This window comes from Pseudophryne corroboree, chromosome 7 (genome assembly GCF_028390025.1).
Source record: "Pseudophryne corroboree isolate aPseCor3 chromosome 7, aPseCor3.hap2, whole genome shotgun sequence".
NCBI classification, from domain to species: domain Eukaryota; kingdom Metazoa; phylum Chordata; class Amphibia; order Anura; family Myobatrachidae; genus Pseudophryne; species Pseudophryne corroboree.
In genome coordinates, this window is record NC_086450.1 from 62,394,639 (window position 1) to 62,411,383 (window position 16,745).

The 16,745-nt window shown below is 46.8% G+C and overlaps 1 protein-coding gene across 6 annotated transcripts in view; it reads left to right on the top strand.

Moving 5' to 3' along the window:
* ASB18 (ankyrin repeat and SOCS box containing 18) overlaps positions 1-16,745 on the top strand; it is a 78,980-nt gene that overhangs the window by 27,227 nt on the left and 35,008 nt on the right. For 4 of the 6 annotated variants that reach the window (XR_010181899.1, XM_063933222.1, XM_063933220.1 and 1 more), the window contains exons 2-3: positions 8,637-8,904; positions 9,786-10,290. Coding sequence is in view for 5 of the 6 variants with exons in the window: in XM_063933222.1 (XP_063789292.1) it covers positions 8,637-8,904; positions 9,786-10,290 (773 nt within the window). In the remaining variant the exon portion in view is untranslated. Of the gene's footprint in view, positions 1-5,001; positions 5,225-7,935; positions 8,144-8,636; positions 8,905-9,785; positions 10,291-16,745 lie in introns of those variants that run through there. The other 2 variants (XM_063933221.1, XM_063933224.1) reach the window with 2 other exon arrangements.

Consider the following 16,745-nt stretch of genomic DNA (forward strand, 5'->3'; position numbering starts at 1 on the left):
TTCTGTGCAGGGTAAATACTGGCTGCTTTATTTTTACACTGCAAGTTAGATTTCAGTTTGAACACACCCCACCCAAATCTAACTCTCTCTGCACATGTTACATCTGCCCCACCTGCAGTGCACATGGTTTTGCCCATTAGAGAAGTTTGCTGTTGCGATCAGGTCTGAATTAGGTCCAATATCACAGAATATTGTCAGTTTAGCACCAGTTTCACACTTTTAATACAGGTTGAGTATCCCATATCCAAATATCCGAAATACGGAATATTCCGAAATACGGACTTTGTTGAGCGAGAGTGAGAGTGAGATAGTGAAACCTTTGTTTTCTGATGGCTCAATGTACACAAACTTTGTTTAATACACAAAGTTATTAAAAATATTGTATTAAATGACCTTCAGGCTTTGTGTATAAGGTGTATATGAAACATAAATTAATTGTGTGAATGTAGACACACTTTATTTAATGCACAAAGTTACAAAAAATATTGGCTAAAATGACCTTCAGGCTGTGTGTATAAGGTGTATATGTAACATAAATACATTCTGTGCTTAGATTTAGGTCCCATCACCATGATATCTCATTATGGTATGCAATTATTCCAAAATACGGAAAAATCCGATATCCAAAATACCTCTGGTCCCAAGCATTTTGGATAAGGGATACTCAACCTGTAATATGAAATAGTAAATCATCAGTAAAAACATGAATTACCAGCTGTTTATAATATCTGACAACACATCACAGCATCAATAGTTATTAGGCACACAACGACAGTAACAAAACCATTTACTCTCATTTTAATTAACTACAGTAATGCGAACTACAAGTTCCATTACATTTCACCCCGGTATGACCACTAGGTGGCACTGCTGTCTTGCTACTTATATAGATTGTTCATTTCACCGCAGCAGAGCAACAGGAGCAATTCGAATACCGATTAATGAAACTATGCTGAGAAAATGAATTCACCAACATTTACTGGATGTTTCTGGAAACACACGTGAAAATGAACCCAGTGTATTGTTGTATATTGTCCTTGGGTCAGGGGATTTTTGGGCACAAGATCTGGGACATAGTAATCCACCTAAAATACTGTCAGGGTGAAACCTATGTCTCTGTGTGGTAAGGATGGAGAGGGTGACCTCCCAGCGCCCCGCCGGCTTGCTCTAATCAAATAACTAGAGACGAGACTGGTAATTTTGTGCAAAGAATTTATGGTCACAGCTTTATTTCCACCTAATACCAAAAAACACACCATTGCAGCGTAAAAAGGAGAGGAAGCAGTGCACGGCTCTCCCGCTGTTTAGAGAAACGACTGGGGCGTGCCTTACGCCGCCTTACCGGCGACGGCCACGCTCCCTCCCCGCCTGAGGCATACCCGGCCCGCCCTTGCGGGCCGACGGACCACGCCCCCTGCGCTGGGGGACCAGCTACCATGTGCATAACACCCTACCACGGCACGCAACCCGTATGGCCCCTGCCGCATTTAGCTGGAACCAGGCGTACGGCCTACTAATTGGTGACTTATGCGAGGCATTCTGACAATCCCCCCTTACCATGCCTTGTGCACCGCTCCTTCCCCGCCACACGAGGTCCCAGCGACCTCCGGACCGAAGCCCCACCCTGCGCTACCAATGCAAACCCTCCAACGCATCCTGCAACGCATTGTTGAAGATATCAAGGCCTATGTCCGACAGGTGCACCCCATCGTGCCTGTAAAAACCCTCACATCTCCCTGCAAGGTCATTGTGGTGTATAACGCTTCCCCCGTTGGCTGTGACCACTTTACCGATGGCCGCATTGACTTTCTTCCTAGCTCTGTCTATTCCGTGCCCTGACCTAGCCCCCCTCCAGGCTAGTCGCGGGATGATTTTTGACCAGACTATGCGCACGTTGCTCCACCGCCCTTTTATCCAGGCGATGTCCTCCCTGGCCTGCCTGATCAGGTCTAGCGACTTTGTTTTCCCGATATCGTTTCCCCCAAGGTGCAACACCAACACGTTGGGCTTTCCCAATGCCCGCTCGGCCTTGAGCCAGGCCTCCCTGGCCTGCTCCCATACCATGCCCCTGTTGCCCAGCCAAAAAACTGCTGCCTCTTCTCACCTCATCCCCAGCTGGCGCCCATATGGTCTTTTTGCGGCCCGTGCCGCTGCCCAGAATATGTATGAATGGCCGAAGATCCGACACCGCTTCCCGGCGATCCCTGCGAAGAATAGAGAAAGCGGGGGGGGGGTGTTAGGACAGTCGTCAATTCCCTTTATTGCGGTGCCCTGGCCACCGGCCTGACGTAAGATTTGTAACTGTTTGACTTCCACCCCCCTTTCCCCTTTATCTCTTCGGCTGAGCATCCCTGGCTGGCGGCGGATGTTGCCGCGCCGATCCTAAATGAGTGGGTTCCGAACTTCCTCGGGTTCCAGCCTAACTCCTTGATGCATTTTTTAAATATGGCTGTGAACTGGAACCTGGTAAGTGCCGCCTGATCCACATGAATGAGGATATTCTCGCCCCCTTTTGGCCTGACCTCCCAAAAAAATTGTACCGCCTCGATTGGACAGACTGTTGTGTCCGGGTGCCTGCCCAACTAGACCCATCTTCCCTTACCTATCTGGTCTGTTTTTGACTTGTGAATTTTGCACAAGACCGCGCCCTGCGAGGCCACTACGTTTTTTACCAACAGGCCTGTTCCGGTGGCCATTTTTGACTGCGCTACTAGCTCCCCGACCCTAAATGCTCCGCTAAACGCCATGATAAACGCTGCTTTAAACAGTTTTTCCTCGTACTCTCCGTTACATACTTTCGCCACTATGTGAATAATGCTCTTAAGCCGCTCTATGGTTACTGGCTCCCGGGAGTCCGGTCTCCGTATCTCCGCTCTGGCCCATCCCTTCATCACTGTGCGCACTACGAATGCCTTAGTTAGGTCCTCTCCCTAGCAACTTTGAAAAGAAAGATACCCATGCCAGCCTGGTGTTTGCCACTGCCCTTGATGCTCCCTCCTCCTTACTCTTGCCTAAGAATTTCAACAATTGCTGCAGGGGCGTCTGGCCCTCTGAGCTTACATTCCCCTGGAACTGCTGCCATTTCTCCCATGCTGCCACGTACGCTTTCCAGGTCTTTGGCGCCAGGGACCTTTCCACCAGCTCGTTCAAACAGGCTCGGCTATCTGCCAAAGATGAGAAGGGCATGTTAAACCTTGGCCCCGCGCGAACGGCGCTGCCGCCCTAAACACCTCCCATTTCTGACGTGACAGCACGTCCGCGATAACGTTCTCGACTCCTGGTACATGCTTTGCCCTGAATGTGATGTTGTGCCTCAAGCGTGCCGCTACCAACCACCTCAGCAACCTAATCACCGGTGCGGACGAGGCAGGTTGGCTGTTTATGGCCTGTACTACGCCCATATTGTCGCACCAAAACTGTATGAACTTATTCTCTAGCCTGCGGCCCCAAACCTCTACGGCTACCACTATAGGAAACAACTCCAAAGCTGACAAGTTCTTAGTCAAACCGCTGTCCTTCCACCTTTGCGGCCATTCTTCTGCGCACCACTCTCCCTGCAAGTACGCTCCGAAGCCTATGGCTCCTGCTGCGTCTGTGAACAGCTGCAGTGCATGGTTTGGCGATATCTTGCTCGGCCACATGCGCACCCCGTTAAACTGTTTCAAGAAATCCTGCCATACTAACAAATCTTCCTTCAATTCCCGCTGATGCGGATGAAGTGATGTTTCTTCCTCACTCCCGCTGTTGCCCTTTCCATACGTCGCTTGAAAATCCGCCCCATAGGGATTACGCGACAAGCAAAATTCAGCGACCCTAGCAATGACTGCAACTGGCCAAAGGTAACTGACTTCGCTTGGGCGCATGCACTGATCTCTCGCTCCAACTTTTCGATTTTTCATCTTCTCTGTGTCGATCTCTATACCTAGGTAAGAGATTACCTGTTTTGGGCCCTCAGTTTTCTCCCCCGCGATGGGGACTCCGAACTCGTTCAGAATCTTTGAAAGCTCTTGCAGCAACTGCGCGCACTGCCCAGACTGAGCTGGACCTGCCAGCAAGAAATCGTCCAGGTAGTGCGCTACTGCCCTACAGCCTGTCCGTGCTTCCAAGCACCAGTGCAAGAAGGAGCTGGTTAATCAGTATACTCAATAATAATATTCAGGGATCAATTTATTAAGGTTATCAACCAGTAAACAGCGGTTCAGTAAGATGGGTAATAAACGTATTACGCTTTGCCGGGTGAGCTCTAATTAGAGCCTCAGGGACCCATTGATCATTGATTGCATTTGAAATGCTATCTGGGTGCAATATTAGCACCCAAGATCGCACTGCAGAATGCGATCACATCATCCCTGCAATGTGTCGAATGTGGTGCGCATGTGCGGTCCTGCTGACTGCTAAGCACAGCGACCATTTCCGGTGAGGGTTCTTGGGGAACCCTCTGCCGGCTGCAAATGCGAAGTGTAGCCCATAGGCTACAATGAGCTACTGCCATCTTCAGATGGCGGTAGCTGCAAGGGCCAATCGCCGGAATAATATTGGTAAATCTGGCAGCATCACACCCACCACAGAAACCTGCCGGCGGGAATAGAGGGTTTGGTGATAGTAAATGACAGTGCCCCCACTGCCACTAATGATAAATTCTTCCCATGATATTTGAATAGAACAACATGTTGTGTTATTTTTTTTGCACCGAGGCCAAGCAGCACCTGACCCTGCGGCTTAGATAGGCCGGCGTGTTTCTCAGGCTACGTCATGTTGTTATGTGTCTGTAAACACTCATCAGTGTTTGTAATATACAGTGCTCTTGTATGTATGTTAATAATGTAAGTACAAAAGAATGCAGGTCTGGGCAGGACGCCGATAATATAATCACCAGCAGCTTTGTGTAGCCTGCATGTGACCTGTGCCTCTTTGTCACAGCTATCTCCCCCATGTCTCACACACATATACAGCGTCCTATAAATACTCAGCAGGTGGGCCATGCCTGATCCTAGGCTAGCGATGGTCAGTGTAGAGAGCAGAGTTCTGCACAAAGTGCAGGTCATCTGGGAGATGGGTCACCAGGAGCATCAGGGCAACGAGAATCTTCTCCTGACGGCACTGGAGGCGGGAAACCTCAGCCTTGTACAGCTTTTGGGAGCCAGGCATGCCAACTGCGTGCTGAATATCAGAGGGGAGGAAATGGGGTACCAGACACAGACCCCTGCAAGGTTCGGCCTGGCAGGTAATCATCTTCCTGCTCTTCTCATGTTTTTGAGCGGCACAGACTCGGCCTTGAGAGAACAGGCAGTTTTAAGGTGCCCATACACTAGACCAGTGGTTCTCAAACTCGGTCCTCAGGACCCCACACAGTGCACGTTTTGCAGGTTACCCAGCAGGTGCGCAGGTGTATTAATTACTCACTGACACATTTTAAAAGGTTCACAGGTGGAGCTAATTATGTCACTTGGAATTCTGTGAGGAGACCTCAAAAACATGCACCGTGTGGGGTCCTGAGGACCGAGTTAGAGAACCTGTGCACTAGACGACCTGTAAACGATGCATTCTCATTAACGATTTCCCTAGAACTCCCCCGGCAGCTCCCCGGCAGTCCTGGGCAAATGATATAGTCCAATACACATAAGATAGATCTTAAGATCTGGGAGTGGCTGCATCCAGGAACATGCTGTTGTTGATGATAGCTTCAGATCTTCCCTGCAGCAGGGAAGACCAGAAGCTCCGACCAACGGGACCGCGCATCGTGATCATTATCGTTCACAGACACTGAACGATCTGCACTATTATGAACGGCTTGTAGTTCCAATCCGTCGATAATGGCCAAATCGCTCATAATATCATCTAGTGTATGGACACCTTAAGCCTCGGCTGGCCTACTGACATTGATTTAGGGATCACTGATCCCTACACTAAAACTAACAGACCATTGTATTGTATGAAAATAGATGGCAGTCCATTTATTCTACATTCATATATCTTACCTGTGCCCGAGGTCTGCTAGGGTATAGGGAAGAACAGTTCCTGCAACAAATTATTGGCAAGCACGGCAATAATTTTAGAAATATGGCATTTGAAGGTAAAGCACTGCAAGTCAATCCAGGTGGTCTTTCTTTACCCGTCTGTTTAGTATGAGATGTATAATACATTACAACTTAGATTTTATACAATAGTTTATATGAATAAGTATACGGTATTTCGGATGTTTGTAGTAGTTAGCAAATTCAAATTCTACATGAAGCAGGTCTAAGTTTGTGAATGGTACGTGTTCATATTCATAGGCAAATACAGGGGAGGATTACAAGCTTCTGATAAAGGACCAGAATCAATGTTTAAACATAAAGAAAATATGCTGCATTATTATATTTACCGCTGGTACATCCTAGCACCTCTACATCAACACAAGATTAATATGTTCATAGGGCCTAATTCTGAGTTGATCGCAGCAGCAAGTTTGTTAGCAATTGGGCAAAACCATGTGCACTGCAGGGGGGGGGGGCAGATATAGCATGTGCAGAGAGAGTTAGATTTGGGTGGGGTGTATTCAAACTGAAATCTAAATTGCAGTGTAATAAATAGAGCAGCCAGTATTTACCCTGCACAGAAACGAAATAACCCACCCAAATCTAACTCTCTCTGCACATGTTACATCTGCCCCCCCCTGCAGTGCACATGGGGGGTCATTCCGAGTTGTTCGCTCGTTATTTTTTTCTCGCAACGGAGCGATTAGTCGCTAATGCGCATGCGCAATGTCCGCAGTGCGACTGCGCCAAGTAAATTTGCTATGCAGTTAGGTATTTTACTCACGGCATTACAAGGTTTTTTCTTCGTTCTGGTGATCGTAATGTGATTGACAGGAAGTGGGTGTTTCTGGGCGGAAATTGGCCGTTTTATTGGTGTGTGCGAAAAAACGCTACCGTTTCTGGGAAAAACGCGGGAGTGGCTGAAGAAACGGAGGAGTGTCTGGGCGAACGCTGGGTGTGTTTGTGACGTCAAACCAGGAACGAAACTGACTGAACTGATCGCAGATGCCGAGTAAGTCTGGAGCTACTCAGAAACTGCTAAGAAGTGTCTATTCGCAATTCTGCTAATCTTTCGTTCGCAATTTTGAAAAGCTAAGATTCACTCCCAGTAGGCGGCGGCTTAGCGTGTGCAAAGCTGCTAAAAGCAGCTTGCGAGCGAACAACTCGGAATGACCCCCATGGTTTTGCCCAATTGCTAACAAACTTGCTGCTGCGATCAACTCAGAATTACCCCCATAATTCCTTTGTATAGCTTGTAGCACTTATTTAAAATGCCTGATGTTATTACTACAGTGGCTGTTGGTAAAATGTAATACAGGTTGGGTCTTCCATATACAAAATGCTGGTGACCAGAAATATTTGGGATTATACCGTATTTTGGAATATTTGCATACCATAATGAGAAATCTTGGGTATGGGACTGCATTTATGTTTCAAATACACCTTATACACACAGCCTGAAGGTAATTTTATTCATAATATTGTTAATAATTTTGTGGTTAAAACTAAGTTTTTGTACATTGAACCATCAGAAAGCAAATGTGTCACTATCTCATTCGCGTTCAAAGAAATTTGGATTTTGGAACATTTTGGATTTTGAAATCTCGGATATGAGAGACTCAACCTGTAATGTAACTACTGAGATTAAAAGTAATGTGGCCCTTTTGATGGCTAGGGGGCAGCGCAATGCAGCCCTGGAAGTGTTTCAAGTAGCCTATCCTTGGTGTAAGTGCTACCTCCATGTCAGGACAATCCTCTGACAGGAGAATTAGGAACAGGAAAGGAAGTGTTATGCTATGGGTCTGGTCTATAATTGGCTGATAGAAACCCCTTATCTCTGCAATCTACCAATTAAATATCACCGGGGTAGTTAAGGGACACTTAGTTGCCATGGCGATACCAGCCTGGGATATCTGCCTGCTGGAACCATCTAGTCAGCTCACAGATGCAGAATGGAGGTGGAAGCACAGACTTGCTCCACCATCCTTACTAGGAAGGCATCGCCATAATCCTATTGCTGGATACAACCCCACTGATGTATAATGATGATAATATCCATCTCTGAGGCATGTTTTATCGAAGGCTGAAAAGCCCTATGGGCCGGCAACAGCGCTACTCACCCTTTGGTAAATTTGCCCCGTGGTTACTATCAGCTACTGTAACAGTCTGATAGCAGTATGGAGGTCAGATTGGGAACAAATGATTTTTATGGCCACCCCTAGATTCTGTCTATTTCCACTAATATTTGCACGTTTTTCATGGTTTGAATATTGGGATCAAAATAATGATTTATTCAGGTGTTGTATAATATGCCCACATTCAGAATGGCGACACCAGAGTGCTGACATGATCTGAATGTCGACATATACAATAATGTTAATATGTCTAGAATGTCAACATTTTCAGTGGCGACAGTCCTAATTGCAGCCTAACCCTAACATTAAGTCTATCCATAATTCATGTGTCAACATTCTGAGTGGCGACTTTATGACTACATACATTTATTTTATTCCCATATTCATAGTAGGTAGTGGTTCCACATTCTCTTCTCACGCTTTCCTTTCATATTTTCTATCCCATTCTCTGTTCTTACTTGTGTTGTGGAATTGTGTACCTCAGGCCTGTGGACGCTGGAATATACTCAGGAGCTGACATCCCCCTTGTGCATCACATCATCTCGTGGCTATACAGAATGTGTCCGGTATCTCCTACATCGCCGCGCAGATCCCAATGCTGCCCCTGGAGGGCGCTCTCCGTTACATGAAGCCTGCTCTGGAGGGCATGATGACTGCGTTCAACTACTGCTGGAACATGGAGCCAACCCCAACCAACGCAGCGACGATGGCCGAGTCCCACTACATTTCTGTGAAACGAAGAGCTCTCTAAGGTAGTCTGGTCACGTTCTTCTGATTGCTAAGACCATTTTATGCCTTCAGTGATTAAACAGGCCTACAAAGTAGATTATATGGCGTGCAGGTGGGAGGTACTAAAAGGAATGGCAGCTTCTGCAGGTATACATGTTCAGCTTGAAACAAGGCAATTAAACAGGCCACATGGAATTAAATACTAACATATTTTGAAATACAGCATTGGATACTGATGTAGCACTACGGTATATACTGGTAAAATATTGTATTGTGCTCTTCTTCCACCTTGTTTAGGTGGCCGAAAATAGGGATGGATATCGACCATCGAAGTTTAGCAAACATTGATGGTTTGTTTCTGATGGTCAATGTTTTTCATTAATGGCAGAGTTCCGATGTTAACGTAGCAACGTTTTGTTCCCCGTCACACATCACTTAGCCCGCTCTCCACATCTTATTGGCCCGCCTTGGTCACACCTGTGCCAAACACCTATGGTTCAGACCTGCTGAGACTTTATAAATCTAAGGAAGTCTCCATAATAAGGTGTAATAGGCCTTCCCAAGAGTACACACAGGTTCTGCTTTATACTGATCCAGTTCTGCATGGAGGAATCCATTCTCCTGGAGTCAGTGTGACAGAGGAAATCGACTGGGGGTGACCAGACAAAAGTGGAAGTGTCCTTTAAGAATCTCACAGCATTGTCATCCCTCTCAGTTATTAAATCTGTGCCCCCTGAAATGTGCTGATGTAGACACAACGCTGAAAGGTTTGCCCGAAGCCAGATTCTTTAAATGTGTCTCATTGTGTCATTTGGTCTATGTAGAGTATGAGATGCTTGTAAATGGTGCCTGCATGCAGTGACGGTTCCAGATGAATGATTGAAGTCTTGTTACATATATTTAGATGTGCAGAGCTGCTCTTACAACATGGGGCTCTTGTGAACCAGACCACGGAGGAACTGCAAGACACCTCGCTCCACATTGCAGCACGGCTAGGACTACTGGATCATGTGGAGTTATACCTTCATGGAGGTGCCATCAGTGCCATCAACTGCAAGAACTTAGATGGTGAGACCCCGTTGATTGCAGCATGTGGGGGGAATGGAGGTGATGGGAATATCCGCCTGCAGCTCTGCCAGCTTCTCTTAGAGGAAGGAGCTGATCCTGAGGCTCAAGATCAACAAGAGAGGCGACCAGTACACCATGCCTGCCGCAAGGCTGACCACCGCCTGGTGGAGCTTCTACTGGCTGCTGGTGTGGATGTGAATGCTACAGATTATAATGGAGTTCTGCCCCTTAGCTGTGTTCTGCAAAGTGCCGAGCTATACAGAGAGAGGAGACCTCATCTTACTGTGCGTGCTTTACTTAACCATGGAGCCCGCTGCGTCTATCCAGAGGCTTTTGGGATGGTAAGATAGACAGTTTCTAATTTATTTTCATGTATATATATATTATACAAACCAAAATACAGGTGCACAGTCCTGACACCAAGATAAAAATGCAATAGCTGAGTTTTAGAATGAGCAGGGCCGTAATGAAGGGTGGGTGGTGCCGTCGCCCAGGGTGCAGTCCTTCGGGGGCGGCACCATTGCTGCTCCATGGCCCCTACTTCTGATTGTCTGAAACTGCGGCCTGCAGTACAGCTTCAGTGCTGCATGGAGAAGATGCTTCGGGCACGTATCTTGCAGTGTGTAGAGCCATCTGGAGCATCCAGGCAGCTCTCCACACATCTGCTGGTGGCTGCAAGCCCTACCTATGGGGCTGAGCATGAGGTTCTTGGTGCACATTTTGATAAAAAACTGTGGACACCCAGCTACTATGGTGACCTCTTTCAGATAGGGACCTACACTAACGCTTTATCATTTTAAGATGGGACTTACCATACTTTATGCTTCTGAAATACAAGTTATATTGGTAGGAATCACGTTGTTCTGATTATAAACACCTATGTTTAAGATGGTAAGTGATAAAGAATGGCATCATCTAAGAGTAGTTTTTGATTATAAACAACGAGGACAAGTTGTGCATTTATATTGGTGGATATACCAGAAAATAGGCCACAAACAGCTCATCTGTCCATTTAGTGAGCATTTGGGTTTTCATGTTCTCATACACTTCCAATGGGCTTCCCAGTATAGCAGTTCATATAAAGAGGAGGATCACCAATAATGTAATATGTGCCAACAATTTATTTCACACCATAAAACATAATAAATTATGAAAACAATAGTATATTATTAAAACAGCTAATCTGATTAAAAACCTCAGGCCCAAATCCAACCAGGTTTTAAAAAAAAAGTGTCCAATAACGCACTGACGCGTTTCATCCCATCCTGCAAAGACTTCTTCAGGGGGATAAGCCCAAGTGACAAAGTAGGGGTATATACTGTATACACCAGATTTAGATTTGGGTGGGTTATATTTTTTTCTGTGCAGGGTAAATACTGGCTGCTTTTGCATGGGTCTGCATTCACGGTGGGGGCCGCTGTTCGCACCTGCCCCCTTCATACTATTGAGAATGTCCCTCACAAAATGGCCAAAGCCTTCTCTAGCATCCTTAATAACTGTCTCCTCTGAGGCAGCAGACAGTTTGGGAGGGTCATCTCTCCCACGGTGCTGCTCCTCAGGCCGGCGGCTCCTCTCTGCTGCACTGACAGCGGCGTGCCCACTTTACCCCCAGCGCCCACAAGCCACCCAGCGCCTCCAAGCCACCGCGGGGTCTGTTGCTACGCCACTGGCCCCACCTGAAGTGCAACATGGTTTTGCCAGTGGCTTGCTTTTTTTTAATTACAAAACATGACTCAGGCCTAATGTGCAGAAAATATTAGGCTTTTAGCACAATATATAATTAAGCCCACTTCATAGGAGCAAAGTGTTTTCAAAGCTGTCATGAACACCCTGGAGTAACGTCATATTCAGCTCAAACATCCAGTACAGCTATCTCTGTGAGAGCAGTTATTCCAAGTTACCACCTCTTTATGGCCCTCATTCCGAGTCGTTCGCTCGGTATTTTTCATCGCATCGCAATGAAAATCCGCTTAGTACGGATGCGCAATATTCGCACTGCGACTGCGCCAAGTAATTTAACAATGAAGATAGTATTTTTACTCACTGCTTTTTCATCGCTCCGGCGATCGTAATGTGATTGACAGGAAATGGGTGTTACTGGGCGGAAACACTGCGTTTTATGGGCGTGTGGATGAAAACGCTACCGTTTCCGGAAAAAACGCAGGAGTGGCTGGAGAAACGGGGGAGTGTCTGAGCGAACGCTGGGTGTGTTTGTGACGTCAAACCAGGAACGACAAGCACTGAACTGATCGCACAGGCAGAGTAAGGTTGAAGTTACTCAGAAACTGCAAAGTAGTTTGTAATCGCAATATTGCGAATACATTGGTCGCAATTTTAGGAAGCTAAGATACACTCCCAGTAGGCGTAGGCTTAGCGTGTGTAACTCTGCTAAATTCGCCTTGCGACCGATCAACTCGGAATGAGGGCCTATATTCATTTAACCAGTCCAATTGCTGTCAATTGTTTAAAAAGGAAATGGTTGTCCACTTTGTTATATTTTTATATATGCTGTTTGTTTTTATAAATTCCCTATTGCTGCCAGAGTTATGAAACGTTTTCGTATTCAGTAGTAGTTACAAAAATTAGCACATATTACATTGTCCACATTTACAAAACAAATACCTACGTTATTACCCAGTGATAAGAGTAACAACTTAGCCCCAATTGCAGTGTATACCTGTATTAAGCTAGGAGCCAAGGAATGTTTATATACACACTTCTACCAATTCCTTCACCTGGCAGGGGTCCTCTTGAGCAGGATCTGTTGCCTGCAGCTACCAGCATTACCTGCAAGGACAAATGAGGTTTGAGAGGCTTGAGGTGAGCAGCCATAACGTGCCAGAGATTCACAGATTATACACACATTATTTTATCTGGGGATATACTTTTTCATATATATATATATATATATATATATATAATTATTTATTTATTTATTAGATTTTGGAAAACATCTGCATATTGGGTAGGCTCGCCTCTATACGGTCTGGTGTCTGGGGTCATACATCACAGAATGGCATACCTACATTAGATGCTTCCTTCCATTGTGCAAAGCTGCACAATCCAGAGCAATACCCATGTCTGTACTCAGCTGCTTAGCCAGATCTTTTTTTTTTTTTTTGCTGTTTTTTTTGTTTTCTTAGAATCAAAAATAAGAATTTACTTACCGATAATTCTATTTCTCGTAGTCCGTAGTGGATGCTGGGACTTCCGTAAGGACCATGGGGAATAGCGGCTCCGCAGGAGACTGGGCACAAAAGTAAAAGCTTTAGACTAGCTGGTGTGCACTGGCTCCTCCCCCTATGACCCTCCTCCAAGCCTCAGTTAGGATACTGTGCCCGGACGAGCGTACATAATAAGGAAGGATTTTGAATCCCGGGTAAGACTCATACCAGCCACACCAATCACACCGTACAACCTGTGATCTGAACCCAGTTAACAGTATGATAAACGTAGGAGCCTCTGAAAAGATGGCTCACAACAATAAACAACCCGATTTTTTTTGTAACAATAACTATATACAAGTATTGCAGACAATCCGCACTTGGGATGGGCGCCCAGCATCCACTACGGACTACGAGAAATAGAATTATCGGTAAGTAAATTCTTATTTTCTCTGACGTCCTAGTGGATGCTGGGACTTCCGTAAGGACCATGGGGATTATACCAAAGCTCCCAAACGGGCGGGAGAGTGCGGATGACTCTGCAGCACCGAATGAGAGAACTCAAGGTCCTCCTCAGCCAGGGTATCAAATTTGTAGAATTTAGCAAACGTGTTTGCCCCTGACCAAGTAGCTGCTCGGCAAAGTTGTAAAGCCGAGACCCCTCGGGCAGCCGCCCAAGATGAGCCCACCTTCCTTGTGGAATGGGCTTTAACAGATTTTGGCTGTGGCAGGCCTGCCACAGAATGTGCAAGCTGAATTGTATTACAAATCCAACGAGCAATCGTCTGCTTAGAAGCAGGAGCACCCAGCTTGTTGGGTGCATACAGTATAAACAGCGAGTCAGATTTTCTGACTCCAGCCGTCCTGGAAACATATATTTTCAGGGCCCTGACTACGTCCAGCAACTTGGAGTCCTCAAAGTCCCTAGTAGCCGCAGGTACCACAATAGGTTGGTTCATGTGAAACGCTGAAACCACCTTAGGGAGAAATTGAGGACGAGTCCTCAATTCCGCCCTATCCGAATGAAATATCAGGTAAGGGCTTTTATAGGATAAAGCCGCCAATTCTGATACGTGCCTGGCTGAAGCCAGGGCTAACAGCATTACCACTTTCCATGTGAGATATTTTAAATCCACTGTGGCAAGTGGTTCAAACCAATGTGATTTTAGGAATCCCAAAACCACATTGAGATCCCAGGGTGCCACTGGAGGCACAAAGGGAGGCTGTATATGCAGTACCCCCTTTACAAAAGTCTGGACTTCAGGAACTGAAGCCAGTTCCTTCTGGAAGAAGATCGACAGGGCCGAAATTTGAACCTTAATGGATCCTAATTTTAGGCCCATAGACAATCCTGCTTGCAGGAAATGCAGGAAACGACCCAGTTGAAATTCCTCTGTAGGGGCCTTCTTGGCCTCACACCACGCAACATATTTTCGCCAAATGCGGTGATAATGTTTTGCGGTTACATCCTTCTTGGCTTTGATCAGGGTAGGGATGACTTCATCTGGAATGCCTTTTTCCTTCAGGATCCGGCGTTCAACCACCATGCCGTCAAACGCAGCCGCGGTAAGTCTTGGAACAGGCAAGGTCCCTGCTGAATCAGGTCCTTTCTTAGAGGTAGAGGCCACGGGTCCTCCGTGAGCATCTCTTGCAGCTCCGGGTACCAAGTTCTTCTTGGCCAATCCGGAGCCACGAGTATAGTTCTTACTCCTCTCCTTCTTATGATTCTCAGTACTTTTGGTATGAGAGGCAGAGGAGGGAACACATACACCGACAGGAACACCCACGGTGTTACCAGAGCGTCCACCGCTATTGCCTGAGGGTCCCTTGACCTGGCGCAATATCTGTCCAGTTTCTTGTTGAGACGGGACGCCATCATGTCCACCTTTGGTTTTTCCCAACGGTTTACAATCACTTGGAAGACTTCTGGATGAAGTCCCCACTCCCCCGGGTGGAGGTCGTGTCTGCTGAGGAAGTCTGCTTCCCAGTTGTCCACTCCCGGAATGAACACTGCTGACAGTGCTATCACATGATTTTCCGCCCAGCGGAGAATCCTTGCAGCTTCTGCCATTGCCCTCCTGCTTCTTGTGCCGCCCTGTCTGTTTACGTGGGCGACATCCGTGATGTTGTCCGACTGGATCAATACCGGTTGACCCTGAAGCAGAGGCCTTGCTTGACTTAGGGCATTGTAAATGGCCCTTAGTTCTAGGATATTTATGTGAAGAGACGTTTCCATGCTTGACCACAAGCCCTGGAAATTTTTTCCCTGTGTGACTGCTCCCCAGCCTCTCAGGCTGGCATCCGTGGTCACCAGCATCCAATCCTGAATGCCGAATCTGCGGCCCTCTAGAAGATGAGCCCTCTGTAACCACCACAGGAGAGACACCCTTGTCCTTGGAGATAGGGTTATCCGCTGATGCATCTGAAGATGCGATCCGGACCATTTGTCCAGCAGATCCCACTGAAAAGTTCTTGCATGGAATCTTCCGAATGGAATCGCTTCGTAAGAAGCCACCATTTTTCCCAGGACTCTCGTGCATTGATGCACTGACACTTGTCCTGGTTTTAGGAGGTTCCTGACTAGCTCGGATAACTCCCTGGCCTTCTCCTCCGGGAGAAAAACCTTTTTCTGGACTGTGTCCAGAATCATCCCTAGGAACAGTAGACGTGTTGTTGGAATCAGCTGTGATTTTGGGATATTTAGAATCCACCCGTGCTGACGTAGCACTACCTGAGATAGTGCTACTCCGACCTCTAACTGTTCCCTGGACCTTGCCCTTATCAGAAGATCGTCCAAGTAAGGGATAATTAATACGCCTTCTCTTCGAAGAAGAATCATCATTTCGGCCATTACCTTGGTAAAGACCCGTGGTGCCGTGGACAATCCAAACGGCAGCGTCTGAAACTGATAATGACAGTTTTGTATCACAAACCTGAGGTACCCTTGGTGAGAAGGGTAGATTGGGACATGGAGATAAGCATCTTTGATGTCTAGAGATACCATATAGTCCCCTTCTTCCAGGTTCGCTATCACTGCTCTGAGTGATTCCATCTTGAATTTGAACCTTTTTATGTAAGTGTTCAAAGATTTTAGATTTAAAATTGGTCTCACCGAGCCGTCCGGCTTCGGTACCACAAACAGCGTGGAATAATACCCCTTTCCCTGTTGTAGGAGGGGTACCTTGATTATCACCTGCTGGGAATACAGCTTGTGAATAGCTTCCAATACTGCCTCCCTGTCGGAGGGAGACGTTGGTAGAGCAGACTTCAGGAACCGGCGAGGGGGAGACGTCTCGAATTCCAATTTGTACCCCTGTGATACTACCTGCAGGATCCAGGGGTCCACTTGCGAGTGAGCCCACTGCGCGCTGAATTTCTTGAGACGACCCCCCACCGTGCCTGAGTCCGCATGTAGAGCCCCAGCGTCATGCTGAAGACTTGGCAGAAGCGGGGGAGGGCTTCTGCTCCTGGGAAGAGGCTGCCTGGTGTAGTCTTTTTCCCCTTCCTCTGCCCCGGGGCAGAAATGAGCGGCCTTTTTCCCGCTTGCCCTTATAGGGACGAAAGGACTGAGTTTGAAAAGACGGTGTCTTTTTCTGCTGAGAGGTGACCTGGGGTAAAAAGGTGGATTTTCC